The sequence below is a fragment of the Mesocricetus auratus genome, unplaced genomic scaffold, assembly GCF_017639785.1.
Source record: "Mesocricetus auratus isolate SY011 unplaced genomic scaffold, BCM_Maur_2.0 Super-Scaffold_6730, whole genome shotgun sequence".
NCBI classification, from domain to species: domain Eukaryota; kingdom Metazoa; phylum Chordata; class Mammalia; order Rodentia; family Cricetidae; genus Mesocricetus; species Mesocricetus auratus.
The window spans coordinates 77,862,499-77,889,379 of record NW_024429184.1 but is presented as its reverse complement, the minus strand read 5'-3'; the positions used below and the strand labels follow the sequence as shown (position 1 = coordinate 77,889,379).

General features: G+C 46.5%; 1 protein-coding gene and 1 long non-coding RNA gene across 4 annotated transcripts in view; both read right to left on the bottom strand.

Annotated features, from left to right (window-relative positions):
- Positions 1 to 23,333, bottom strand: part of LOC101835431 (urea transporter 1) — a 39,374-nt gene extending 16,041 nt beyond the window's left edge. The window contains exons 1-4 of one of the 3 annotated variants that reach the window (XM_013118003.3): positions 7,225 to 7,354; positions 4,202 to 4,394; positions 950 to 1,106; positions 301 to 490 (exon numbers count right to left, since the gene is read on the bottom strand). In XM_013118003.3, coding sequence (XP_012973457.1) covers positions 301 to 490; positions 950 to 1,106; positions 4,202 to 4,321 — 467 coding nt within the window. In that variant the 5' untranslated portion in view covers positions 4,322 to 4,394; positions 7,225 to 7,354. Of the gene's footprint in view, positions 1 to 300; positions 491 to 949; positions 1,107 to 4,201; positions 4,395 to 7,224; positions 7,355 to 23,190 lie in introns of those variants that run through there. The other 2 variants (XM_021230901.2, XM_005076476.4) reach the window with 2 other exon arrangements.
- LOC110342088 lies at positions 20,717 to 23,182 on the bottom strand. Its single transcript, XR_005875667.1, has 3 exons — positions 21,510 to 23,182; positions 21,259 to 21,317; positions 20,717 to 20,910 (listed from the first exon to the last, which is right to left on the bottom strand). It is a non-coding gene; the product is annotated as an uncharacterized LOC110342088 (long non-coding RNA).
- Positions 23,334 to 26,881: the final 3,548 nt, after the last annotated feature.

Genomic DNA, 26,881 nt, shown 5'->3' with positions numbered 1-26,881 from the left:
CAGAAGCATTTTGTTTAAAGTTGTAATAAATAATTGCATCACTAAAGGAGACTTCAGCAGGCTTTTTCCTGGTGACAGACGAATTCTGGCTACCATACACAGCCAGTAATACCCAGACTGGTCCCTTATTCAGATGAGAAGGCTAAAAGACGATCTGTGATCCTCTGGCCTCTGACGAAAGGCAAACAGAGAGTTCTGTGGGATAACCTGGGAGGGTGTGACTTTATTATGGCTGCCCATGGTAGCTGCCCAGCTAGTGGCTCAGGAAGAGAGGGAACTGGCATATGATGGCTTGCCTACCTGTCTTGGCTCAGCAAGAGGGCCGTCAGAGTGGAGACCACAGTTCCTACACAGCCACAGAGAGCCCACCAGGGGTTCTGGACCAGAAGACCCACCAGAATCAGGATTCCACTGATGGGATTGCTGACAAACACCACCTGGGATATGCCCCGAAGGATCCAGTCCACAAACTGGAGTGCCACAGGCTTATCTGGAGAGGTAAGATGAGCAGAGGTAAGGAAGAGACGAGGTAACCCAAGGTTACTCTGAACAAAGCCACCAGCAGGAGCTGAAAGTTTTGGCTATTTTTTGAAGCCTCCATTTGGCCCCTTGGTTTGTTTACAGTCAGTCCGCCCTGTCCCTACTGGAACCCAAGCTTCAGAAAGCAGCGAAGGCTCCCATTTGCCATGCTCAGAGGCACAGACTAAGGCAAAGAAACGAATATTGGCAGAGCATTTTGTTTGTTACATACTGAGATTGTAAGATGAAAACTCCTCACTGTATCCATGAAAAAAAGTGTGAAATGGCTTTTAAGTTAGAAGATGCAAAACAGCAAACTAGGAAGTGATGGCTGGTGAATAGAGCTAAAGATGCCACAGGTAGAAACACAGACAAAGGATTTCCTCAAAGCTGCTTCTCCCGTCTCTCCAAGGAGTGAATGTCTAGATACCTTTGAGCCAGCTGGAAAATTCTTTCATATCACCAGTGATATAGCCAAGCACTTTGAAGCCACACCGTCTCCCCCGACATGATGAGATCTGGTTTTCACCCCGGTCTACTTTAACCATGGTGGGACTGTCTTCCAAGGCCATCTCTTCCTCTGACTCCTTGAAGGAAGGACAGAGTTTGTAAACATCCTGGATAAGAACTCTGTGAGTTGGCTAGCTTAGGCTGTGCAAGTTGCCATAGAAGATGGGTTTGGACAGTGTCATGGGTCTGAGAATTTGCTCTTCCTTCCTGGACTGTCATTGAAGAACTCATTATCCAAACCCAAACATCAGCCTTTTACTTGATGAATTTAATGCTATCATGAGAAGGTTCTTGTCAATGCCCTCAGAAGGCTTGGTTTCTAGCTCAACAAGTATTTGTTGAACCACCATTTTCTGCACTCAGGGGACTTAATGGTATTGAGAAGAAAGAAAAACAGATACTGTCAACATAACAAGTCAAATAATACAGAAATATAGTAACTTTAAAATTTGCTTTTTTTTTTTTTTTTTACAAAATAACAGCTATAAGCAGGGGTGGTAGCACACACCTGTAATCTTAGCACTTGAGAGTTGGAGGCAGGAGGACCAGGAGTTCAAGGCCATCTTCAGCAACGTAATAGTTCAAGCATAGGCTGGGTTACATGAGATTCTGTTCCAGAAAAATGAAACACCAACATATAAAACAAACTACTGATTTTAAGAATTCTTTGAAAAGGTAAATAAAAAATTAAAACAGTCTGTGTGTGTTGACACAGCCTAAGAAGCCCCTGTCCCCAGTCTTCAAGAATAAGCTTGCTTGAATGCATTCTTCTATCTTGCAGTTGCCTCAGATAGTCTGTAATTTGGAATTTGTCATATAAATGCATAAAAACATAAGAAAGATAAACCACAAAGGTGTAGAATAGTGGTTTTCAACCTGGGGGTTAAGGCCCCTTTAGGAGGGGATGAACTATTCTTTTACAGGAGTGGTCTAAGACCATCAGAAAACAAGGATATTTATATTATGATTCATATCAGTAGCAAAATTACAGTTCTGAAGTAGCAATGGAAATAGTTTTATGGTTGGGGGGTCACCATAACATGAGGAACTGCATCAAAGGGTCGCAACGTTAGGAAGGCTGAGAACCACTGGTATAGCAACTTAGGAAGGTGGAAATGGACAACACTGTCAAAAGCCAGTGACTGTGATGTAAAAATTGCATGATATAAGAAAGTACAGGGTTTATTATCATATAATATCTTTTCAGAATAAAAACACTAGGAGCATAATGTGTGTTGACCACAGCGTTATCTAATTCTCATACTAAGTATATTACAAGAGGGAACCAACATCACTGAATTTGGTACCCTGGAGGCACAGCATGAAGGATTCCCGGTGCCCACTACCAATGTGAGAACTACCAGTGACATACAGGTAGACGCTGGGGGAAAGACAACAGCCGAATCACCCTGCTTGTATGAAAAAGCAAAGAGCACAGAAGGGTACACAGGAGGTGGGGCGGCCCCATGCACCTTAAAAGGCTTCAGTGGAAGTCTTAGCCGCGACAGACAAGACCAAGGGAATGCCCAAAGCTGCACTGATAAGCCAGCCCATCTCTCCTCACAGCAAGGGATGAACAGAGTTCCTCTGGCTCATGCTGGTCCCATCATTGCTCCATTTGCCACATTAAACAGACAGCCATTAACAGCTAATCAAATTATGTCTTTTTAAAAAATCTGGACTCTAGTTTTTTACTTACATTAATTCCAGTACAGGAATCAATGTTTTATTACTGATTTATTACTGTGTACCAATTTTACTTCTCACTATAGCTTAAGCTGGCCTTGAACTTGCTATACAAATGCTGGGATGACAGGTAAGTTCCACCATGCCTGGCTATCTTCCTGTTTTTTTTTTTAAACAATGGTACACCATTAATCATCATACAAAGTTGGAACCAGCTCAGCAATGCATTCCAGACCAAGGTCATTCTGCCTTGGCAACATTTGATCTGACACCAACATTTGTGAATCTTTCAATGAATGTTTGATTTGGGAATTTTTTACACTGAAAACTGCTGGAGTCATATAGAATCTAAACTAAGTCCATGTAACTCTGTTTTACACTTAAAATCCACAAATGTGTTTAAGTAACCCAACATTTATGAAAATTTTTCTTTAATTTCATAATCTAAGCAATGGCTATGACTTTTTTCAGATCTCTCCCATTTTAAGTCTCATAATTGAAAATATTGCATGGTTAGACCCTTCCTCAGTGACAGTGACCCATTGTCAAAGTCATACGAAGTTACAAGAGGCATCAGGCTTCCGTCTTGGCCATGACAAGGAGAAGCTCAAAGGACAACAGTGCTGAGTTGCTGTAACTGAATGTGTCAAGCCCTGAAAGTGGAGGTTTCCATCCGCCACAGAAATCAACTCCAGAAAACACAAAACCTCCAGCCTGTATTTGCTTTAGAGAGTTTCGAATACCACAACACCCCAGAGATTCGAAACCTGATAGTGTAACTGGCCGGATGTGACTAGGAACCTGAACAGCCTGTGTCCCCTGCAGAACCACCCCAAGTTAAGACTAAACTACTTTTGTCCAATGCCACAGCCCGACCTAGAGCTGTGTCTCCAATACTTATATGCCAGGATGCACTGGAGGGCTGTAATGTCCTTCCCTACTATTCCACACCTCAGAGAAGGGTCTCTCCTGACTGAGCAGACACTGGCTACATCCCAGAAGCCCCTGGAGTCATTTATTCTGGACTGCTGATCTCCGCATAGCTCCAGAACTCCAGCATGAGAGCTCATTAGGAGAAATCAGTAGTTTAAGTCTAGCTCACTCTAGGATATTATCATGCTAGAAAACTTGTGTCTCTTTTGGGAACTTGGATGCAGTACCCAGGAGAGCAGCGTTCTAGCTGATGTTCACACTCTGCTCACGCATTGTGCTTCCATGGAGAGGAGAGGGCAATGGAGAAGATCTTAACCTAACACAAGCAGGAGAACCATAAAGCTCCAGGCTGTGTTTTCCTGGGGTTTCCAAGGTTGTTCAAATGCCCTAACTCAGTGGTCCAGCCTCTAAGCCTGCAGGGGTAGCTAGGCCACAGCACTGAGCTCAGGAGAGCTTGCTGAACACCCACGCCCCAGCCTGAGCTCAGAAAAGATGTCAAACTGGAGCAGGCTCTTGGGTTCCCCAAGGAAGATACTGCTGGAAGGGAGCCTACCTGTTCTTGCCACCTGAAGCTTCCTGGTGCTGCCTCACCGGCTTTATTTCCAAAAGGGTCTATCCAAAGAGGACTGTGATAGGCGTCATCAGTGCCACCAATCAAAGACTGTTCACTCATCCTTCCTAGTTCTCCAAAGAGATGTGAATCAGCCGGTTGTGTCCTGGCTCTGGGGAGCACAGGGAAAGCTAGACTGGAGGAGACGGGCAGGCCCTTGTGAGTTTCTGCGAAGGGAAAATATTCTCTGCCCTGGCCCCCTAGAGCAGAGGTCTCTACTCATCAAGGAGCTTGCAATAGGAGGGAGGAAAGAGGACACACTGACTGTGAAGGTGAAACTTGGTTTACTTCAGAAATGGTGGCGAGCGATGCCGAACAGAGCAGGAAGGGAATGGAACTCCTGCTCTGTCTTTGGCTGGCAGGAGGGTAGGTAGCCCATCTGAAACCTGCCACAGCAAGGGAGGGTGGCTTTAGGCTCTGGAGTGCTTGGGCAAGCTGTTATGCTCTGTGTTGGGGACCAGCTCTGAGGCAAGCAACGTCTCAGCCTTACTCCGCGTGAAATGGGAGAAAAGAGAGCTCTGGGTTCTGCTTCCTGCAGTAAAACACTAGTCACACTTCCCATGTGCAGCACTCACATTCCATGTCATTCTCAAATGCTGATAAGTGCCACTTCTCATACATGTGAGTAATAATTACTAAACATCGACCACCAGTTGGTTAGCAAGGAACAAGTCTTAGTTGAATTTAACAAGAATGTCAGATTTGAATAATTTCCTCTTTCTTCCCTCCTTTCCTCCTCATTCTCCTTCCCTCCCACTTCCTCCTTCCTTTCCATTTCGTCCAAAGATAGTTCTTTACCCAGAAGTTCTAGAATGTCCTGTGTATGATATTTGTCTCTTCCTCTTTCATTTTTTTTTTATTTTCACTTTCTTCTGTTGACTTGGTCTGAGACCTGGAAACGTTACCAAAGTGACCTGAAGAATCCACAGTTGTGGAAAATATTTCTGATATATCTTGTGGGGAAAAGTAAGTGTGTGGTGTGTGTGTTTGTGTTTGTGTGTGTGTGTGTGTGTGTGTGTGTGTGTGTGTGTGTGTGTGCGCGCGCGCGTGCGCGCGCTCATGGTAAGCTATCTGGCTAGCACTCATGATGTTTGTGGTTGTTTCCAACATGAGCAATTTTAGTTGGTCCAAGGCAACAGCGAGCAGTCCCCTGGCAAGGATCTTATATGCTAAGGAGTGGGGAACAAGAAAGAAAGAAGAATAAAAGACAAGAGGGTTGAAAGCAAAAGGAAAGGAAACACCAGGGGAGAGGTCACGATCTCTCAGGATGAGTGCCTGCGGCTTCCCCTGCTCATCTGCCTTCCTCGGCACATACAACCTGAAGAACTGTTTCTGCAGGGCCAGCATCAGCATTTTCTTAGAGACAGAAGTGGACAAAATGTGAACAAGGTGGGGTTTAGAGACCTCATGGATGAAACTTTCATGTTATAGAAAACCGAGGCTCTGAAGTCTCCGGCCATGGCAAGCAGAGCCAGCTTATTTATGCAGGCATAAGACCTTCCGGTTTGGGGTCAGGCAAGTTAGTGTCACCCAGGATTTTACTTAAGCCAACAAGTGGCAGTAGCGACTTCTGTATGGTAGGGCGTGAGGTGGGCGGCAGGCCACAGTCACCTTGAAGTAACTCTGGGGCACCGGGTCAAACACCGAAAAAGAAAGGGCTCTGAGCCCTCTCTGGGATCAATTACTGTCTCTTAAAAATATTACCAGTGATTCCTCAAAGCCAGCGCCTCTGGTGCATTCCTGACAAGGCTATGAGTTAGCCTTCAAGTATATTCTGGAAGCTGTACATGGTGAACCTGCTGGCACCAGTGGAACGAGGCAGTGCTCAGTATTTAATCTGAGACAAATGTGGAGGTCTCACTTCAAACTGTCTTCCCTGTTTTCTTATACACACAATGAAACTCATTGTGTGGAGGCATGTATTGGTAATTGGTGCAATGGGAGAGGCCTGAAAGCCCCCAGTTTTCCTTGCCTCAAGTATTGCTTCAAATTATACCAAGTGTAGACCGGAGTTTGAAAAGTTTTTGTGTTCTGTCATGGCAAAAGGGCTGCCTGCACTGACAGCTACTTGCTGCTTTGTCTAATCTTTGTTTTAGGTCGTTTCTGATCACAATGGCAGGAACTGCTCAGTTCCCCTTAGAACTGTTATCAGAAAGAAAGAACCCCTGTCAGGTATTTCTGCCTCCACAACAGACACCACTCCTCGGAGCCTTGAACAGTGTGGGGACAGAGCATTCACTGCAGGAAGCCACCAAACCTCTGGCTACTGATGGAGTTCCCGATGGGCACAGAAGTACCCTCCTGTCAGCAGGACAGCACATGCAGAAGAACCCTAAGCCCATGACTGGGAAGGGCTGCTCCCAGTACCCCATATTTTCTGGTGAGTCATAAAAACGCTGTCGCCAATTTTACTTGTTTTTTTTTTCAAGAGCACAGTCTGAAGAAACTTATCATGTTGTTTAGTCCGGACTGTTTAGTATACAGAGTGGACGCCCACAACAGCCCAGGGCAGCTTCCATCCTCCCAGGAATCATAACAGCGGCATAACCTTTAAGCTTCTGGGAAGAGGACTGTGTGGGTTTGGGGAATTGCCTTCTAGTCTACCAGAACACCATCTATTCAATTCCAACACATGTCACCATCTAAAAGAGAAAAGAGTTGGAGAAGGAAAGGCAGGAGGGTAAGAGAGGGCAAGAGAGGACAGAGAGGACAGCAAGCATGATCAAGATACAGTCTATACATGTATATAAATGTTGCAGTGAAGTCCACTAACTTGTTTCATTAAAATATAATAATAAAAATAAAACAACAACAACAACAACAACAACAGTAATAGAAAGTATAGTCCCGGGAGTTAGACACATCTAAGTTCAAACCTGTCTTCTGTCTTTAAAAAAATTAAAGAGGACTAAGACAAGCTCCAACAGGAATAACTGGAATTAACAGAAGTGAGTTGGAGTACTTACCCTCCAGCTGGCTTCCCGCTGGCAGAAGGCAGCGCCTGATAAAGAGTGGCCAGGCTCTCTTGAAGGGAGAGGTGGTGCAGGAGAGGCACCTCACCCTTTTATACCCACAGTCTGCTCTTCAGGTCTGTGAAGTAACTGGCTGTCCCCTCCCACTTAAGCCACCAAAGCCAGAACAACACAGGGTGGGGGTGGGGCGGGGTGAGGCGGGGTGGGGGATGGCTGGCTTCAGTGCCTCGGGTCTCTCCCCTTCTTTCCCTTCTCCTGACATGGTGCCAACAGTTCTGTGATGTTTCCAGAGCATCCCAGGGTCTTTAGTGATAACCAAGCTCAAATTCACTTGTTCTCTTCCAAGCCATTTCCTACCCCTACCTTGAAATGTTTCTGGGATGATTTGTAACCAAAAGGGGTCCACATAGTGCCATTTAAACAGCAAGCCACAGGGTGCAGGCTTGGAGTGAAGTGGCTTCTCTTGTGATGGAAATACGTTGGAGTTGACACTTCTGCCTTGGTATAAGGACAGCAAGGCTCAACGGCAGTGGGAGACAAGGTGAATACAAGTTATTTCTGGAAACTAGTTACCTGTTGCCTGTGCAGAAAAAAACCAACCAAACAAACAAAAACCCAAACAAACACTCAAAAGCTTCCCTGGTTGTCTTTCTTTTGAGTGATATGCCCTGGATGCACTGCACAGCCTTTAAAATGTTAGCAGACAAGCGGCCACAGCAGAATTTAACACTGAAACGAAAAGTCCATTTCTTCCCATTCTTCGACTTCTGTTTTGTGGCTTGTTCCACTATGGCAGAAATATAGTAAGGTCGGGGGGCACCGCTCTGGACAAAGAATTAGGGAAAAAAATCTTCCTGCTCCAAGAGGGTCTCCCTGCACACCGGCTGATGTGCTGATTCTTCTCATCCACCCTCCGCCAGGCAGCCCTGGGCTCTCGGGCTCCACCCGCTGGACGCAAGCCAGATCACTCAGCTCCTTCTCTGCAGGGGGCCCCTCTAGTGCCTTCCTTGATCCCAGGGGAGAGCTGGTGAGCCCAGGATCACTAGAACTTTGAGATTCAGGAAAATCTCTCTTTACACTTTTTTTCCCCCTGGTAAAACAAGGAGAAAATAAACCCTTTTGGTCACCCTGCCGTTGGTGTGGGGCCAGCTTTGGGAATGGAATCATTTTTTTTTCCTGGTGTTCATTAAGCAACTGAAGCACAACTTCCCATAATAATAATGATAAATAATAGTGATAAAAATGGCAAGCGTGACCTAAGATGGGCTGTGTGTTTCCTCTGGTTGCCAGCATTGTGCTAAGCACCTAGCAGGCACCTCAAATTCCCTTTATGAAATCCCGGTTTGTAACTCGCTGGTGGAACAATTGCCTTCCATCCATCAGGCCCTAGGCCCCAGTACTGCAAAAATCACCCCCCCCCCAAAAAAACCCAACCCAAACAACCCTGAAACCCAACAAAACAACAGAAAACTCAGCAAAACCCTATGTGGTGTCATTATTCCTCTTTTGCAATTGCAAGTGAGGAAACCAAGACTCAGAGAGCTGGAGCAACTTGTCTGAAGACTGGACTGTCAGAACCCTAGCACTGTCCACTGCTGCCAACTTCTGCCTGTGCGTCTGCTGAATTCATTCGTGAAACCAGTCATCGCGGTCATCCTGCAGTGCATACTGGGCCTGCATCCTCCAGCATCCATGCAACCTTCTTTCTCAGACTGGTATCAGGTTGGGTAAGTGGAGGGAGCAAGTCTTTTGGACAGAGCCGTTTCCCCTGTATTCTCCCTTCCTCCCTGGCCTCTGCTCCAGCCATGGAAAGCCGCACCCCAAGTGCAGGTCACAAAATGCAGCCCTGAGTCAGGCAATACAATGGATATGCGTTTCTAAGGCAACCAAACCTGAGTTTGAATCTTGGTTTTGTCCCTATGTCACCTAGGTGTGTCGTCCTTTCAGAACTTTGGACTTCTCCCTGTGGAGTTTGGTGACTTATGTCCTTTAGGAATCATGATGAAGGGGGTATGTAAAGCCACCCCTGGTGCATGGAATGCTCTGTTCTGCTTGACCCATTTCTCAGCACTGGCTTGGCTCCCAGGGTCCCTTCCTGGGTCCCATGGTTTCTCTTCTTGCTCTTGTCCTCAGACTGTGTGCAGTTCTGAGAACAATGTCAAAAACTCCCAAGTTGCCAGGTGGGGTAGCTCACACCTTTAATCCCAGCACTGGCAGAGACAGGTGAATGTGAGTCTGAGGCCAGCCTTGTCTACATAGTAGGTTCTAGGACAGCCAGGGATATGTAGAGAGACCTTGTCTCAAAAACAAAACAAAACCAAGTAACAGCAAATAAACAAACACACCAAACTAAAGTTTCTGGATAGCCATTGGGGTTTGTTAACTTCTCATCTCCAAGATCTCAAGCTCTCTACAGATGCTATGGCTTTGAAAATCAGAGAGACATCTGGAAACCTCTGGGAGCCTGGGTGTATTCCTGGTGACTCCAGACAGCCTTTCCAATGCACAGCTCAATCAATGCCTTAACTCAGTGCTTCCTGCAGGGCTGTCTGTGCCGTTGACCAGGTAGCTGAGCTTCCTCCCTTCAGTGCTAACACCCTACTCTGTCCTGCCCATGCTCCCCCTTCCATCCCTCTGCTCCGAGAGCCCTCTAGCATGCACTGTCTCTGCTCTGCAACCCACCTTCCTTCCTTCCTTCCTTCCTTCCTTCCTTCCTTCCTTCCTTCCTTCCTTCCTTCCTTCCTTCCTTCCTTCCATTTGGCTACAAAAAGACTAAAAACAAAAACAAAACAACAGCAGCAGCAACAACAACAAAACAAACAACACCGAGCTTCCTGCTCTCCTTTTTCCTGGACTTTCTGCTTTGCCCCAGAAAGTTCCTTTAATCTCTTCCTACCCACACTCTGTCCAAATCCATTTGAATTTCTCATGAACTTAAAACAGTATATTCCTTGCTGGCCAGGTAAAAAAACATACATCCAGCAAACTATTCTGATATTGTCTTCTAAATGCTTCCTGGGTGTGGCCGCACACTTGGGACATTGAGGCAGTAAGTCAGCTCAGGTTACATAATGAGATCCTATCTCAAGCACCCTGTCTTTTAAATGTTGCCCATTCCTACCCGGGCTGAAAGGGGTTGGATAGTAAGAACAGGATCCAACAGTTCTCTTTATTCATGATTAATCTCTCTTTCCAGAATGATTTTAGGAAAGTTCATTAGCTACATAATGTAAGAGGAGATGAGGACTAGATGAAGAAATGGGACGAGAAGAGAACAAAGCTGGCCAGAGGCCGTTTAATGTTTTCCTTGATATCATACATGTGTGCATATTCCTAAATACTCCTTTGGCTCAGAACCTAGCCCAACACTGCTTGATACTGATCCTTCCATGGGCAGTTTAACTTTGTAAATAGTCTGCTTATGTAGCAGGCAGTGACCACACGGGGACTCTGCAGACAAAGTCTCCACTGGCTCTTCTGCATCCGAGCACCTTGTCCTGGAGGGCAGGGAAGAATGTTCTTTCTCGTACATTCTTCCCACCCCACAAGAGAAGCAAAAACCGCAATGGAATATTCCTATGCAGCCTGTTTGTGTTCAAGGATATTTGGGCTTGGTAAACAGTCAGGGAAAAAGGCATCAGTTAAGAGTTAAATCAATTACTGACCCAGAACGCCACGTGGGCTCCCATTGTGGAAGGTGTTTTCTCGACATGGTGCCTTGGGGACAGCAAGTTCACAGTGCAAAGGTCTCACTGAAGCCTTTACTGCCTGCCCTTGCCCCTGCTAGAGGAGCGTGCTGGTGGCAGGGACACTTTCTACTCTTCAGTGCTGTACAGAAGTTAGCTCCAATGAGCACTAATCAGAACAACAAGGAACCTCAGTTCTACCTACAGCTTTCCTCAGATACTCACAAGTAGCATTTAAATCAGGTCTCTAGTGTCTTTGGCTAGTGCTTAAAGCTATGAAAGCTGCACGCTGTACAAATGCACGATGTCTAAGGGCTGTCACTAATGTTTGAAGACATTTACACATTTCTTAAAATACAATTCATGCAGATGGCACAGAAATGTCTTGAGGGGTGTTGGGGTCCCTTTGACAAGGAGCTGTGCTAACGAGAAATGTCCTGCTGGTGCTTTGTTGCTGTTGCTGTTTAAAGTGCTCTTTCTGAATGAGGAGCAAGAAGGGAGAGTAGGGGTCGGGAGAGAATGCCTCTAATCTAGTTACACAAGGATGAGAGAGGGGTTAGGGCTTTGGGAAGTGAGTGACAGCCCACCACTCCTCAGAGCCCTGTCTTGAGGCTAACTCACCAGCCACTGGGATGGTTCCTTGAGAGAGACACACACGAGGAAGGATATTGTACCCCAGCTGAGGAAGCTTTCCTTGGCAGTTGGTTTGGAAAGAGAAGATGTGACGTGAATGGGACTCTCTGAGTACCTGGGGTCCCCTCACCAGGGTCTGGCTGTCATGGGAAAGATGTGGGTTAGACTGAAGTCAGGGAGGCAGCTGCTGGCTTGGACTCTTCATTGCTATTCCAGCTGTGGGTTTAATGTCTGCTGGATGTACAGCCTGAATTAAAGGTTGCTGGAAGTATCTCGCTCTCCTCTTCTCCTCCTCCTTCTTCCCTACTGTTGACATCAGCCAAGGCTGGTGTTAAGGTCAAAGCAAGCAGAACTTCTAGATGAGTGATCTAGTTCTGGCCTTTCAGCCAGCTTGAAACAGGACTAATGACTGCTTCATTAGTTCTTGAGTTGGCCACTTACTTCTATGGTGATCTAGTGTTTTTTATAAAACACCTAGCCTCAGGCATTTTGTTATAGTAATGGAAAACTTGGAATGCCCAACATCAGTTAGAGTTCTGGCTCCTTTGACCTTACATTTTTTATAGAATCCTAGACCTTTATGATCTGAGAGACAGACAGAGAGAGAGAGAGAGAGAGAGAGAGAGAGAGAGAGAGAGAGAGAGAAAGAGAAAGAGAGAGAGATCTGTCTACCATTTAAGCTCAACAAGTTCTCGATAGCTTTTTACCTCAAATATTTAAATAGGAAAAACTCACTTTAAAACACTGTTAATGGCAGTCTTTGAAGGGGGAAGTAAAGTCACATAAGGGAAGCTGTGGATCATGTGAGGGTCACTGGGATTCTTCTCAGTTTATCTCTGAGATTTCTACTGGAGAAGATGTTTGCAGACTCAGTTCATCAGCCGGGTTACACACAGGCTGATGCCCCGAGGTCCCTAGAAGAGGTTCATTCTTTTCTTTTTCCTTCAAACACATTGTTTCATCTGTTCCCACACAGTTGGTCTAGTCCATCCCTTAATTCAAAAACAATCTCAATCTCAGAAATCAAATCTCAAAGCATGGCTTCCCAATGGTAGCTATTTGCTCTCACTCTGCTTTGGTTGCGATGTGCGAGTCTCCAGCCATTATCCCTTTGCTCAGTCCCAATGTGACTTCCGTGCTTGGTTTGCAAACTTTCTTGTCCATTAGACCCACACCATCTTTCTCGACCCATCACCCATCACCATTCTCTTGTCACCCACTGTGTCAGGTGGACAAAGTGCCAGAGGTTTCATAGATGAGTGGAGGGTTCTTAATTTTAATGATTTGATCTTTGTAAACTTTCCAGCTGCTCTGAATCTGGCAGCTCCTAAATGTGTGTTGTTACTCACATTGGCTTCATTTCTCAGCTACTCTTTCCACAGTTCCCCCGCTCCCATCCTCCTCCCATTCTGCTTCTTCCTGCAACATCGCTTTGTTTAGCTAGTCCACTGGACAGAGTCCCAGGGTAGGCATGGAGATGTACTAGTTTGGACTCTGACAAGATTGGCACTTCACCCACCAGCATCTCAGCTGCCCCACTTTTAGAGCCTGGCTGGCTGAACCAGTGATTCTCAGGGATGGCTGTGCATTGAGAATGACCTAGAGAGCTTTGAGGGTATGCTGCCCCCTGTCCCGTCATGTGATGGGCTTGATTCCAGTGTGTAGGGCAGGTTGAGAACATGGATCTGATTTCCCTAACTCTAATTTCTCACTTGGTGTGACAGTGAAGTAGTCTGTAGGAAGGCAAGAGGGAATTTGGAGTTCAACAAATGAAGTTCAAATTCCATACAGCAATCAAACCACAGGGGAAATTAGTTCACTTTTATGAACTTCAACTTTATTATACAATTAATGGAAATTAAGGATGTCTGCCTTTCCAAATGCAAAGATTTCAAGTGGTCAAGGCAGGTAATAGGCATTTGAGCAAAGGTAACTTTTATTATTTCCACCTTAAAACAGCCCCTGTCTTTGATTTCCTTATTTCTGCCAACTGTCTCATTGTACGTCAATTCTGAGGCTCAGAAGAGTGCTTGTTGCCAGGTGTGGTGACACACACCTTGTAATCCTAACACTTGAGAGGCTGAAGCAGGAGGATCACAGGTTGGAGGCTAGCCTGGGCTTGGTAGGGAAGACAAAATGGTAAACCAATGTCTGTCCTAACCCATGAAGCAGTGAGGAAGGCTTATTGTCACTGACCTGGGGAAAATTCTTCACACTTCTTGCTTCTCAAAGTACGGTCTACCCCCGAGCAGCTTTGCAGGCTCTGGGACTTGCTGGGCATGGTGTTCTCAGTCCTCAGAGGCCTTCCAAATTAGAACCTACATTCTAACCAGATCCCTAGGGACCCTGAGGACTTGTGAAGGTTGGAATCTAGCTGGGTGGTGGTGGTGGTATATGTAAGCCTTTGATCCCAGCGCTCGAGAGGCAGAGGCAGGTGAATCTCTGAGTTTGAGGCCAGCCTGATCTGTAGGGTGAGTTCCAGGACAGCCAGGGCTACACGGAGAAACCCTGTCTGGAAACTCCCCCCTAAAAAGTTGGAATCTGCTCTAGGGCACCTCAGTCCTCTTGGTGAGGACTGTTTGAGAATGAATTCAGACTCTTGGAGTGGCTAACAGTTTACAAATTCCAGTGTGTCTTGCTTAGAGACACTTTGTTGAGTTCAAGTGAGTCATACCAGTTGGCAATGGAACATCTTGTCTTTGGTTGGGCCACACCTTGGAAGGCAGTGCTGTAGGCAAAGCCCATCATCCCCTCAATCCCATTAGATGCCATCAAATCCCCATGATGCTTGCCCTTGGTTGGTTAGGTTTGGTGGGTGCGTCAGGGCCATCAATCACTAAGAGAGATTACCACAGGTCACGGAAGCTGCCACTTACATGCAGAGGATCAGGGCTTCCTCCAAGCCCAGGAGTCTGGCAGCAGCTCCTTTGGTCTGTCCAGAAGCCTCTGCGTTATGCTTATCTGTGGGGCTGGCACTGCATTGCAATAGTTGCCCCCAGGGACTCTGAGATCTCCTACAAACACATTCTGTGGCTTCTATTCTTGTTTTTTATTTTGCCCCCCCCCACTCCAGGGTTTCTATGTGTAGCCCTAGCTGTCCTGGAACTCACTCTGTAGACCAGGCTGGCCTCCAACTCAAAGAGATCCACCTGCCTCTGCCTCCTGAGTTCTGGGATTAACAGCATTTGCCACCACTGCCTAGTCAATATTTTGTATTATTGGCATCTCACTCTTGGGTCTCTGAAGTCATTTCCACCCTATTTCAGTTTATCCCTCTTTTGGCTAAAATCTCTTCCTAAACACATTCTCTGCAGCTCCATATTGCAACAATAGATGTGTTGAATGCTCCCTTGCAAAGAGCACCCATCTTCCCAATTCATGTCTCTCACATGGAGGGCATGGGTGGGCTCAGGGGTGGGCTCAGGAGTGTCTCCCATTAACACTGATTGATGAGAAATGCTGAACCTTTGGGTCACAGCTGCAACCACTGGAATAGGCCACGCAGAGCGCCTTGCTTTTCTGCCATAGTGTTTATCAGTATTTACAGTTATACAGTTTTGCTTTATTATACTTGCCTATTGGCCGACAGGCTTCCCAGAGGGCAGAGTCTGGACTGGTCTTACACATTGCATAGTCCTGGTATTAGGTTCAGTGTCTAGCCACTGGCATTCTTAGAAACTGATTTGCTGAGTCACTGGAATGAATGGGTGAATGACCCTGGGGATTTGAAGGGCTAAAGTGAGATTCTATGCAAGACTAAGAGGAAACAAATCCTGGGGACAGACTTCTTCCAATCACAGGCCCAAGAAGAGGGCTTATAGCGTCATGCCAAAGGACATGTAGTCTAGGGAGCCATGCTCCTGCCTTAGATCAACCATCCTAGGATGCAAACAGCCAGTACTCTAGCCTCACAGTTCTCTGCTATACTTTTAGCTTTGGCTTGCCTTTAGGACTATCCCACAACTGGGAAGGCCTGAGCCTCCAGCTCCAGGTGAACAGAATAGCCAGTTCTGGGGATACCTAGCCATTCTGAGGATGGCAGGTAGAAAGGAAGCTTTGCAGGAGCTCCTTGGTGTAGCTCAATGAGATAATATAAGATAGTCTCATCCCAGCTACTCAACATTGGCCAAACCAAACACAGCCTTGGCGTCTCCGAGACCTCAGTGTGGGGGTACAGCTGCCAATCTATCTTTTGTAGTCCAGTTGTGGCTTCAAATCAGTTTGCCTTGGCCAGTTCACTACCTTGGTGCTTGGAAATCAGCTCTTTTGTGAGCTGAAGGCCCCTCCCACCCTTTGTCCTGCCCTAGTTTCCCATCCTACCGGCCCCTGGTAGATGAAATAAGACAGCATTTGTGTCTGGTTAAGAAAGAGGGTACAGGTGCACATGTGTCAAAACCAAGTTGTATGATCAGTGACATTCTGTGTGTGGAACAGATCTGAGTAGGATTTATAGTACTCTCAATCTAGGAGGAAGCCCATTCTCCTGGCTTACAGCAGAGAGGGCCAGATTTCTTAAACAATACCAGCGAAGCACTGAAATGCTTCTTTATAAGGAATGCCTGAAGAGGTGAATGGATAAAGAAGACATAGACTTCATTTGAGATGCAATCAATGAAGGTGGTAGACGAGGGGATGGCCTTTTAGTGGAAGACCTGATGACAGGCTAAGAGAAGCAGGGTTTCGTGGGGTCACTGACAGCCTGTGATCCGTCTGCAGGGTGTGTGGGCTGAGTCACGGCTGGTGAATCTTGTCCTGCTGTGTCCATGAGAAAGCAACACCCCTTTGCATTTATAGAAGGCATAAGCTCGGCATTCACCCAGGTGAGACAGCATCATGACCAGGTACAGCGCTCCCCTCCCCTGCTGCTGCCCTTGAAAAACAGCATCACATTAGAAGTAGACAACAAAATGCTACATATAAAAGACAAGCCCTAAGTGTGAGCCTTGGTGGACATTTAAAATAGTGAAATTCTGCTAAACTCCAAGACATAGGTAATGTTAATGCCCAGGAGTCCCTCTTACCATGCATTTGCTTACGTAATAACCATAATAAACCATGAGCAAGCGTGAACCATGACAGTTTAATTTGCCTTCATAAAATGTAGTGTGAACGCAGAAAAAGTTTGTTTGCTGTTTATCCGCTCCCCCACCCCCATCCATCCACTCAACCCCACCCCAACCCCATTTCCATGGCTCTCTACAAGCAATAGTTCTGGAATGTTCTCTCTTGGAGGAAGATGCTTGGAACCTGTACCTGACAAGGAGTTTTACCTCACAGGGAGGCAGTTTTGAAAGTGGGAACTTGAAATTCTTCTTTGTTACTGGCTCTCTCCCCACCCAGTTTATGCTCAAAGTCCTGCTGGTTTCAGATCAAAACCTGGTCATCACTAATGAAGAAGTAGGCTTACTTTAAAAAGCCACAGAACACTTAGCCAAGTCATTAGGATTTTTTTATAAGCTCTTTGCATCCTGAGGCTTCTGTGAAAACAGGAGTGTTGGGACAAACTTTCAGAGAAGTTGTTGCCACAGACTCTCTTCTGTGGGCCCGGAGTGGGGTGATTCTGAAGAACTGCTAATAGAGAGAACCGTTTTCCTGCCAAGAAAGCTGGTATCCCAGATTTAGCAGAAGAGGAATTAAAGCGGGGGTGGGGGGGTGGGGGGGTGGGGGTGGGCGGGACTAAAGTGTTGAATCCTGAAAGGAGAGACAGGGTCAGTTTGACTGCCAACCAGATTTGTGGGAGAATGTCAGACAGGAGGAATGAACAGACCTGAATCTAAGGGCCAAGGGACCAGGAGCTGTGGAGTTTTGTGTGGTGCTGAATGCCAAGTGTAGGGAATTACATGGGAGAGGTCGGTAGACCCGGAGCATGACAGTACAGGGGGAAAGGCTGGGAACACCAGATAACACCAGAAAAAGAACTGTTGATAGACATGGGTTAGAGAAGGGTGAGTGAAATGGCATCACATGTTGGTGAGGAAGTGGAGTGGCCTTTAAAAATAGCTGGCAGCCTCTGTTAGAAAGGACATCTGTGTGCACTGTGGCCAGGCAGTTCCTTCCCAGGACTATACACAGCTATGCCCAGTACCAAGATGCTCATAAGAACCACAGTGGGAATAAGCCAAGTGTCCCCCAACAATGTAGTTGGTAAATAATGACACTTTTACAGTAAGAGAATCAGGGCTTGTGACTCCACCCAGTGGTGTGAGTGGACCTCACAATGTTGAAGGAAGACAGCCAGCCACAGAGGTGTGGGGACTATAGGATTCCATTTACACCAAGTTCAAAGTCAGGCTTTAACTCACTGGAGTCAAGGTTCAGATTCTACTGGAAGGGTGCATGGGTGCTATCGATGTTTATTTCTTCATTCAAATGTTGCTTCCCTGGGCAAGTTGGCTCATGAATATTCATTAGGATGTATACATCTGATGTGTGCACTTCAGTTTAAGTCTATCCACGCTTTATAAAAAATAGAATGACAACATGGGGTGCTGCAAAGGCATCTGGGAGTCTATTTTGAGGTGATGATTTGAGACACCTGGACAGGCAGGTGTAAACCCAGAATGTGATTAACGATGCATGACTTTGGTCTGGGTAAGACTCAGGGTTGCATACACTGAGCTTGGGGACCATTTGCAGAGAATGACAGGGAAGAGGGGAGCAGGGAATGTCTCTTGAGAGCAGTAGGGGAGCAGATGGAGACAGGGAAAAGAACGAGAAAACGAGCCAGTCATTAGAGACTTTTCAGCACTCCTTGACACAGTGACTTGAGTGCTGGCCACACAGCTTATTTCTTGATGGGATGGGGCGGGGTAGTTGCTCCTTCATCTCTTCAGTCAACAATGCCCTGCCTCCCCCCCAACCTATTCTTTGTGAAGATGCTAGGATTAAATCTTGGGCCTCACACATACTAGGCAAGATAACCTCTTTTTTAAAAAGTGGAGGAAACAAGCTGGCCATGATGATACATGCCTATAATCTCAGCATTTAGGAGGTAAGACAGGAGGACCGGTGGCTCAAGGTCACTATCACCTACATAGTGTGTTTTGGGCTGTTGAGATCGTCTCTCAACAAACCAAGTGGGACGAAACAAAGGAAAACTAAGGAAACTGACACGGGCACCGTACAGGACTAGTGAGGAGCGGAGTGCAGCCACCCCGGGAGCCTTCTGCCTCCAGTGTCTCTGATGTCCAGCTCTGAACAGCAGAGGTCAGCAAGGCTCCTGTCTGACTTGGTCAGCCCCACCAAAGGGCCCTAAAGGTCAGCCATGGGCAGTGCGCTGCCTGGCACACCTCCCTGAAGTACAGAGCCTCTTGAGATTAGCTCATTTTTCACATCATAAGGTTAAATAGAAACACAGTTGCGAGTACAGTCGTGGGGACATCTGACTGGTGATGGTCTGTTTCTCAGCCTGGGTGGTGGTTTCACAGGTATGTTCACTTATGGGGAATTTATTGCCAAAGAGCTCCCCTTATAATTGGTTCCCTATTCTGGATACATATTATACTTTAGTAAAATGTAAAAACCACAAAAAAGCAGAAACCTTTGTTATAGGCTGTCTGATTCCGGCGCACACCCTGCTTCTTGTCTGCTGCCCAGCCTCGCAGTAGGCTTGTGAGACTGTGCCTGAGGCATTGGCCAGGTTCCTAAAATGGCCTTTGGAGAGGTCACCTGAAAGGCCACCTCTGAGGAGCAAGGAAATCCCGCCAACCTCTCAAAAGCCAAATTAGAAAAAAATAAAGATGAAATGTACACAAGTAGTACAGATATGTTGAAAAAAACGTGTTCAACTTTGCCTTGAGAATCCGAAAAGTCCTCATAAAAGATGCTCGCTCCCCATGAGCTGGGCGTTGACTGTGGATGGGGAAGCATTTCCAGTGGGAAGTGAGGGAAAGGGGAGAAAGTAGAAGAATAATAAAGGTGTGTTGCAGCTGAGGTCCAGGAGTATTCTAATGAGGGAGACCTCTCTCTCTCTCCTCTCTCTCTCTCTCTCTCTCTCTCTCTCTCTCTCTCTCTCTCTGTGTGTGTGTGTGTGTGTGTGAGAGAGAGAGAGAGAGAAAGAGAGAGAGAGAGAGAGAGAGAGAGAGAGAGAGAGCAGGGGTTGACCAGAACAATTCAAGGATGTGGGGTCTATCCATCAGTCATGTGGGCCAGCATCACTGCCGTTTCCACCATTTGCAATTCTGCCCCAACACTGCCACCAACACCACCCAACACTAACGTGTTCACTCCCTTCAGGGCTACCACTGCCAGACGACCTATCATAATTGTCCTCATAGATGATTAATAACACACATGGTAAAAACTGCTCTTTCGATTCCAGGATTCTGTTTTCTTAGCAATCACTGCCTTGTGTTAGGAGACTGTAAAAATATCCTAGAGTTCTGTGAATTCCTTTTGGGAAGAGATGTAAGGGCTTGCAGGCAGCGGGTAGATTCCTCAGCCCCACAGCTAACAAGTGTGTTTCTTAGCAGCTGTGCACTCCAGTGCATTCCAGTGTCCCTTTGAGAATTACCGCGTCTGTGAGGTGGGCCAGTGAGCATGCTGAGGAGAACCAGGGATGACCTTTAAATGGCTTTTGGAGGTACTTTGGTGCCCTCTAGTGCATGCTGCATGCCTGAGGCCATGACTGCGTGTGGTGTCCTAGGGTGTGTCAACACAGAGAAATGGGCAGTGCAGGGGCAGGTTAGGTGAAATAAAAGGTTCTTAGTCCTAGGTGTCTGTCACCTCTGTCCTACCGATTCATGGGGCGGGGGAGGGGGACACTCCTTCTGAATGGAAGGATTTACAGTTCTCAAACTTTGACCTACATAACAACCATCAGGGAATTGAGGGTACAGTTTAAGGTAGACTCTAGCCCCAGAGTTCATGTTTACTTGGTCCGAAGGGTCCCTGGTATTTGTAGCTTTGACCATATCAGAGTTATTATGACCTGGAAGGGTCTGGCCTGCACTTTCAAAAACCAAAACAATACGTTGAAATTATGACAGTTACAGGGAAATTGATATAGCCGGAGGTGATTATGCTAAATGAATGAAATAAACCGCACTTAGAAAAACACATTTTCTCTCACATGTGGAATGTAGAGGTGTGTGCGTGTGTGTGTGTGTGTGTGTGTGCGTGTGTGTGTGTGTGTGTGTGTGTGTGTGTTTAGGAAGAAGTGTAAAGGGTTGGGGGAGGAGGAAGCAATAGTGTTTATTTGTGGAAACACAAGGGAGAACTTCTGGACCCGGAGAGATGTCTACGTAACTAAAGGCGCTTGCTGCTCTTCTGGAGGACTTGTTTGGCCCAGTCCCCGTTTCTGACAGCTCACAATCCCCTCTAACTCCAGTTCCATGGGATCCAAGTGTCCTCTTCTGGCCACCTGCACTCAAGGGCATACACCGTCACAAGCCATGTATGCACACACATAAGTTAAAGATAAACCCTAAAAAGCTTTTAAAAGGGGTGTGGAGAAGCAGGAGATGGGTTGAAGGGGACAGTAAGGAGTCAGGTAAAAAACGTATCCATAATATAAAAATATAACATGCATATGGAAATGTCACAGCAAAACTTATGCATTTACTGACCAAAAATTTAACAGAAAAGAAAACACCAGAAAAACAGCACTATACCCTGCCCAACATTAGCCTCTAAAAATGACTTTCTAATTCCCAATATAAAACAGGACCCCTACAACAAGCTCTAAAAATAGCCTTTTACCCACTCTCACCTGCTTACAGACAAAGTGTGCAACCCCACAAACCATCAACAGTGTCCTGTGGCCCAATCCTGAAAGATCGAACAGAATTAAGACCAGCAAGTGCATCCTCATGGAGCATGGACTCATGGAATTCTTTATGGCACTCTCTCTATGGCTCTATCTCTCTCTCTGGCTCTCCCTCCCTCCCCCCTCCCTCCCTCCCTTCCTCCCTCTCTTCCTCCCTCCCTTCCTCCCTCCCTCCCTCCCTTTCTCTCTCTTACCACCCTTGGGGGCAGCACAGAGAATCAGAACATGTGAAACCCACTCCTGTCCACACTGATACTGTTCCCATCCAGAGCCTGTGGTTGAAGTCAAGGAGCAAGGCTGAGGCCTAAGGAAGAGAAATCCACTTTTAGGGGCACCTAGCAAATCCAGGAAGGGTGGTGGGTGTGCTGGACCAGCTTAGGATCCAGCTGTGTCCTGTCCCCTGCTCTGTCTTACTCTAGGCCAGACTTGCTGGAAGAATATTTGGGCATTGGCATCTTTCAGGAGGCTTATGAAGAAATGTGGCTCACAGATGAGAGGAGCAGGATTCAATGATGTTTGATTTTTTCAATTTATTTTTTAAAGGTGATCTCACTATGTAGCTCTGGTTGGCAGTGACTCACATGGATCCCCTTGCCTCCACCTCCTAAGTGCTGGGCTCTTGAGGCTCGATCTCACTGGGCTCCACAGTCTCTGTCTCTCCCCTCTCCCCCTTTCTCTTTCTCCATCCCCCTTTCTCTCTCGTTTTTTAACAAGGTCTTACTATGGAGCCCTACTGGGCTGGAACACTCTTTGTACATCAGGCTGGCCTTGAACTCACAGAGATCATCCTGCCTCTGCCTCCCAAGTGCTGGGATCAAAGGCGTATGCCACCACTGTGACTTTTCACCTGGTCTTTCAGAGGGTTCAGGAACCTGGTTTAAATGCCCAGACCCAGAACTTAATACTTTAATAGTCACAGGCCGCCTTTGACGTCAAGGACAGGAACAACTTCTCCATGACAAAAATTATGCTGTCTGCAATGGGTCCTGCCCTGGTCCAAGGCAGAGTGGATTCAGGCACTTCGAGGAGAAGTAGAGACAAGCTCTTATCCCTAACTAAGAATCTATCCCCAATTGACAACTGCTCACAGAGAAAAAGTGACTTTCTTCACGGGACTTTCGCTGCCTATGTAAACCACACTTAGGGGTAGTCCCCATGCTCAGCAGGAGATGGCCAACACATTATGAACTCAATGATCTATATTTTTTCTTTTCTGTTTCATAATGCTTTGTTTGGGCATTTAAAAAAAACCTTACTGGCCTTTTGCTTCTATGTTAAGGTGGGGAGGATCTTGAAGGAGATGAGGGAGAAGAAATGATAATCAGAATGTATTATATGAAAAACTTTTTAGTTAAAAAAACCATGCTGCCTGGGTTCTTCCCTCCCAGTGTTGATTACACCGAGGCTCATCCTCACCTTCCACGAGTTTGTGGCAACCTTGATTGCACTTGGGCCTACTCACACCAGGGCACACCCTCGAGACCCCGATGGGGCCATGCTGGGACCTGAAAGGTGGATGTTGGCATGCTCTCCACAAGAGCTGCCTATATCCTTGTCCCCTGACCCACGCTCATCTCTGCTGGAGCTCAGTGAGCCAGGCAGCTGTCAGGGACTGGAAGCCCCTCACTCTTCCATCATAACAACCCCTTCTTCCTGTTCTGGTCCCGCACGCCCAGAGACCTTTGTTCTTCCTCCTGTATCCTGTGTTCTGCGTTTCTCCATCTCTTTTCTTTCTTATCTCAGGCTGTGCCTCCTGGGACTTCCCGCATACTTGTGTCCATAGGGCGAGCTCCTTTTCCTATGGCAGCTGCTGTCACTGCCTCCACTGCCCTCCCATCTTCTAGCCACACCCCTGGGACAACCCTCCATTCCTACCTGCTCAAGGTGCATCTGTTGTATCTCAGGGGCTGCCATGCTCCCCTGGCTCCCACTGTGCCCCTGCAGTGTGGCCGGAGGGGCTGCTGACCACACGACTCTTGTACTTGTCCTTTAGGGCTGTGGGCACACTCAGCAGGCTTCTGGGGCCAATGCAAAACTTTGCTTCTCTGTTTGGCTTCTTGAGCCGGATGTTTCTGGTTAGTGGTTTCATTTTTCTTTGGTTTCCGTTAGAGTGCAGAGCTAGCCCCCAACTATTACCGAGAAAGAGACTGCATTTTAGAAGTTTCTCACTTCCTCCTTCCTGTTGGTACCCAGTGTTCCTGTTCCTTACCGTGCTTCAAGAGGATGGGGACTGAGGTTCTTAACAGTCTCAGGGAGATTAGGGCCCAGGAAACAGAACCTGCGGTTGCTTTCCAGCCTGGGTGCACACTGGGACCTACTCTGGAAGCATTAGAAACTCAACTGTGCTGATGCCAGGACAAGTCTTGTGCATCAGAACTGGATGATGCTGACCTATCTGACAAACCTATGCAGTGATCTCAAAGACTGGACCTTGATCCAGCACAATTCGTATCATTCAAGGGTTTATGGAAACATTCAGATTCTTGGCTTCATCTGGATCTGCTGAACCCAAATCTTTGGGCAGAGAACCGGGTCTACATTTTTAGGACGCGCCACAGTTAATTCCTACGTGCACAACAGTGTGTAGCCAATGCATCGCAGTGTGCAACAGAAAGGGGAAGGGTTTATTGGAGACAATATCTCATTTGTAAATCTACATGAGAATTCCTCAAAGAGTGGCTCCAGGCCCACAGCATCCATGACCTGAGAATTTAATAGAAAGGTCCCACACTTCTACCAACATATCAAACTGGGGAGGCTGCCTACTCATCTCTGTGAAACATGCAGTTCCAACAATTCCAACACACACTGGCCCTGATATACCACCTACCCGTCTCTCCCGAGACTCTCATGTGACTGAGGGGTCCAAGGTAAGAGGGTTCCGTAAGGGAAGCAGTGCCCTACCACTGCTGTGGGGATCTGTCAGGAAAGGATGCCCGTGGAAGACTGCACAGGGCCTCTTTATAGTTACTGCTCATAAATTGATGACAAGCCTGCTGCTGGTTGTCATGGACTGTTTTGCAGGCTGTTCCCTACACACCACATATAAGTGTTGGAAGGCAGATTTGGGCAGTAGATTCTGGAAGTGAGATTCAATAGGCTGGGTTTCTGGAAAGTCTTGTGTGTGCACATACATGTTTGTTGTATGTAGAACAGGGTTCAAATTCTATCCAGGACAGGTAAATGGATGCTGTCAAAGGCAAGGCAGTGGGGATAGGTGTCAGTCAGTTATCAATAACGACTCATAGCTACTACAAGACACCAATAGGCTTATTCAAAGAATGACAGAGACAAACAACAAAGAGAACAGTGTCTACCCCAAGTCATTCTTTTCCTGAGAGGCTTGAGTTAATCACGTGTCTGAGACTTGGACAAATCAGCTCCATTGTTCCTGCAAGGGCTTTCTCATGAATGAATGGAAGCATGTGTATTTTTTATTTTTATACCTTACTTAGTTTCCTCTCTCATATTACAATATGGATTGTTTGTTCACATGCTTACAAATAGTATTGTTTTGTGCATATACTCATATTTGTAGAGTTTGCCATTTTTCATGGTATGAAGCTTTCACCAAGGCTGCTTCTGAGCACCCAGGATGATGTAGGTGAGTGGCTGCATAGCATCTCTCTGGAGTTGGTGAAGCTGACTCCAGCTCTCTGCTGCTCATGTTTAATTGAAGTGCTAGATTTGACGGTTCACTTTGGGATCCTACAGACATCATATATTTTCACAGGAGTTCTTTCATTCCATCTGTTTCCACCTTGCTTGGAATTCTGGGCCAACTCAGCTTGCTTTACAGGCGAGGCCAGTGAGACACTCAGAGCAGTTGAAGGGTTTTATTAGTGGTCAGTAATCAGAATGGCATACACATGGAGGAGTCCCTACCCTTATTAAAATTAGATTGGAAAACTATGGCAGAAGCACACGAGGCCCCACTGTTTAATGGTTGGAAGCCATCACGTGACAGTTGGGGGCAACTGAGTGAGCTTGGAACATAAACAGCCTTTGGGCGAAATTCCTGAATGCTTGATCCTTAGAGAACCATAACTCCACGGTCATTAAAACCCAGCCCAGGACCTTCTTGGCCTCAAGGTGTGATCACAAACTCAGAGGGAGCTCTGGAGTATGAGTCATTTCCTTTTCCTTTGTGGAGGATTTTTCTGCTCAGAGAAGCACTCTGCTTTCCTGGAAAAGTCATAGAGGGTTGGATGCGGACTGGAAGGGAACTTTACATCCCTGTGCTCTTGGGCTGGTGGTCAAAGATGGCTGGGATCTCTGGCATACAGCAAAACAAAATATAAATGTAGATACTGGCTCTTTTGATTAAAAAAAAAGGATTCCGGTAAAGTGTAGCTCTTCATTTATCCAGTATTTATAAGTTTGCTTCCTCACTCTCGTCTAAATGCTTTCCCCAGTGTATGCATGTATATTTAAATGTGTGTGGGTGTGTGGATGTGGAGGCTAGGGGCTGAAGTTGTGCGTCTTTCCTTATGGTTCTATGCTGAATCTGGAGTTCACCAATTTGGCAAGACTTGCTGGACCTCCAGCTCTAGGAATCAGTCTGTCTCTGCCTCCTTGGAGCTAGGGTTGCAGGTGGGTGCCATCATGCCCAGATTTTTATACTGTGTGCTCGGGAATCGAAGCTCAGGTCCTTGTGTTTGGGAAGCAGGTTCTTTACTGACTGAGCTATCTCCTCAGTCTCTGACCCCTTGCTATCTCAACACATCACGCTGAACTGGAAATGTATGTGTTGAGGTCTCATGGTTGTTAGAAGAGGCTGGGATGTTGGGCCAAGTGACTTCCTATGAAGGATGACTAACTTAAGAGCACAGCAGGAGCCACACTCAGAGTAACGAGTGACTGGCTACTCAAGAAGAGCTGGGTTACCAATTTTGGTGCATAAGGCTAAAGGACTGTATGCTGAAACCTGATGGGAGTTGTAATCTGGACCAGCGATGTGCACTCCTGTTTCTGTGCAACTCTCCACAAGAAAATGAACTTCTGATCATCCTTACCCCCATTTCCTCTTTCCAGACACATGTTTGGTTGTGAAAACCTCCCAGTGCCCTCTATATGAGCATGTAAGGTTAAGTCCCATTGGAAGAAAACCCAGACACTATCTTGCAAATTTCAAGTTTAATTACAGTACGATTTTGAATATTACATGAGCAAAGATGTTTGTTTACACTATGATTTGGATGTTGGAAAAATTGGTTTTTACCTTAATGATGCTTCTGGAAATATTTCTATGGTGCAAAGAAGGTACATTGGCATTTTCAATGAATTCAGAGTTCTAACCCCACATCTGAAGAACATCTCTCATGCCCAAGAATAAACTTCCATGACATTAACACCATCCTCTCTCTCCTCTGGGAGCCCTCCTGTAAGTACCTCAGCTCAGGACAACTCCTTGATGCTCATGCCAAGTTGCCTGGTTTACAGGAGATGGAGAAGAATAAACGTTATGCAAGTAGAAGGACTTTGGCGTCCCTCTTTGTCTTAAAGATACCCTGGCAACAAGGAAACAGGCTGAGACGGGAGAAGGACTGGCCAAGGCAGTAGGACC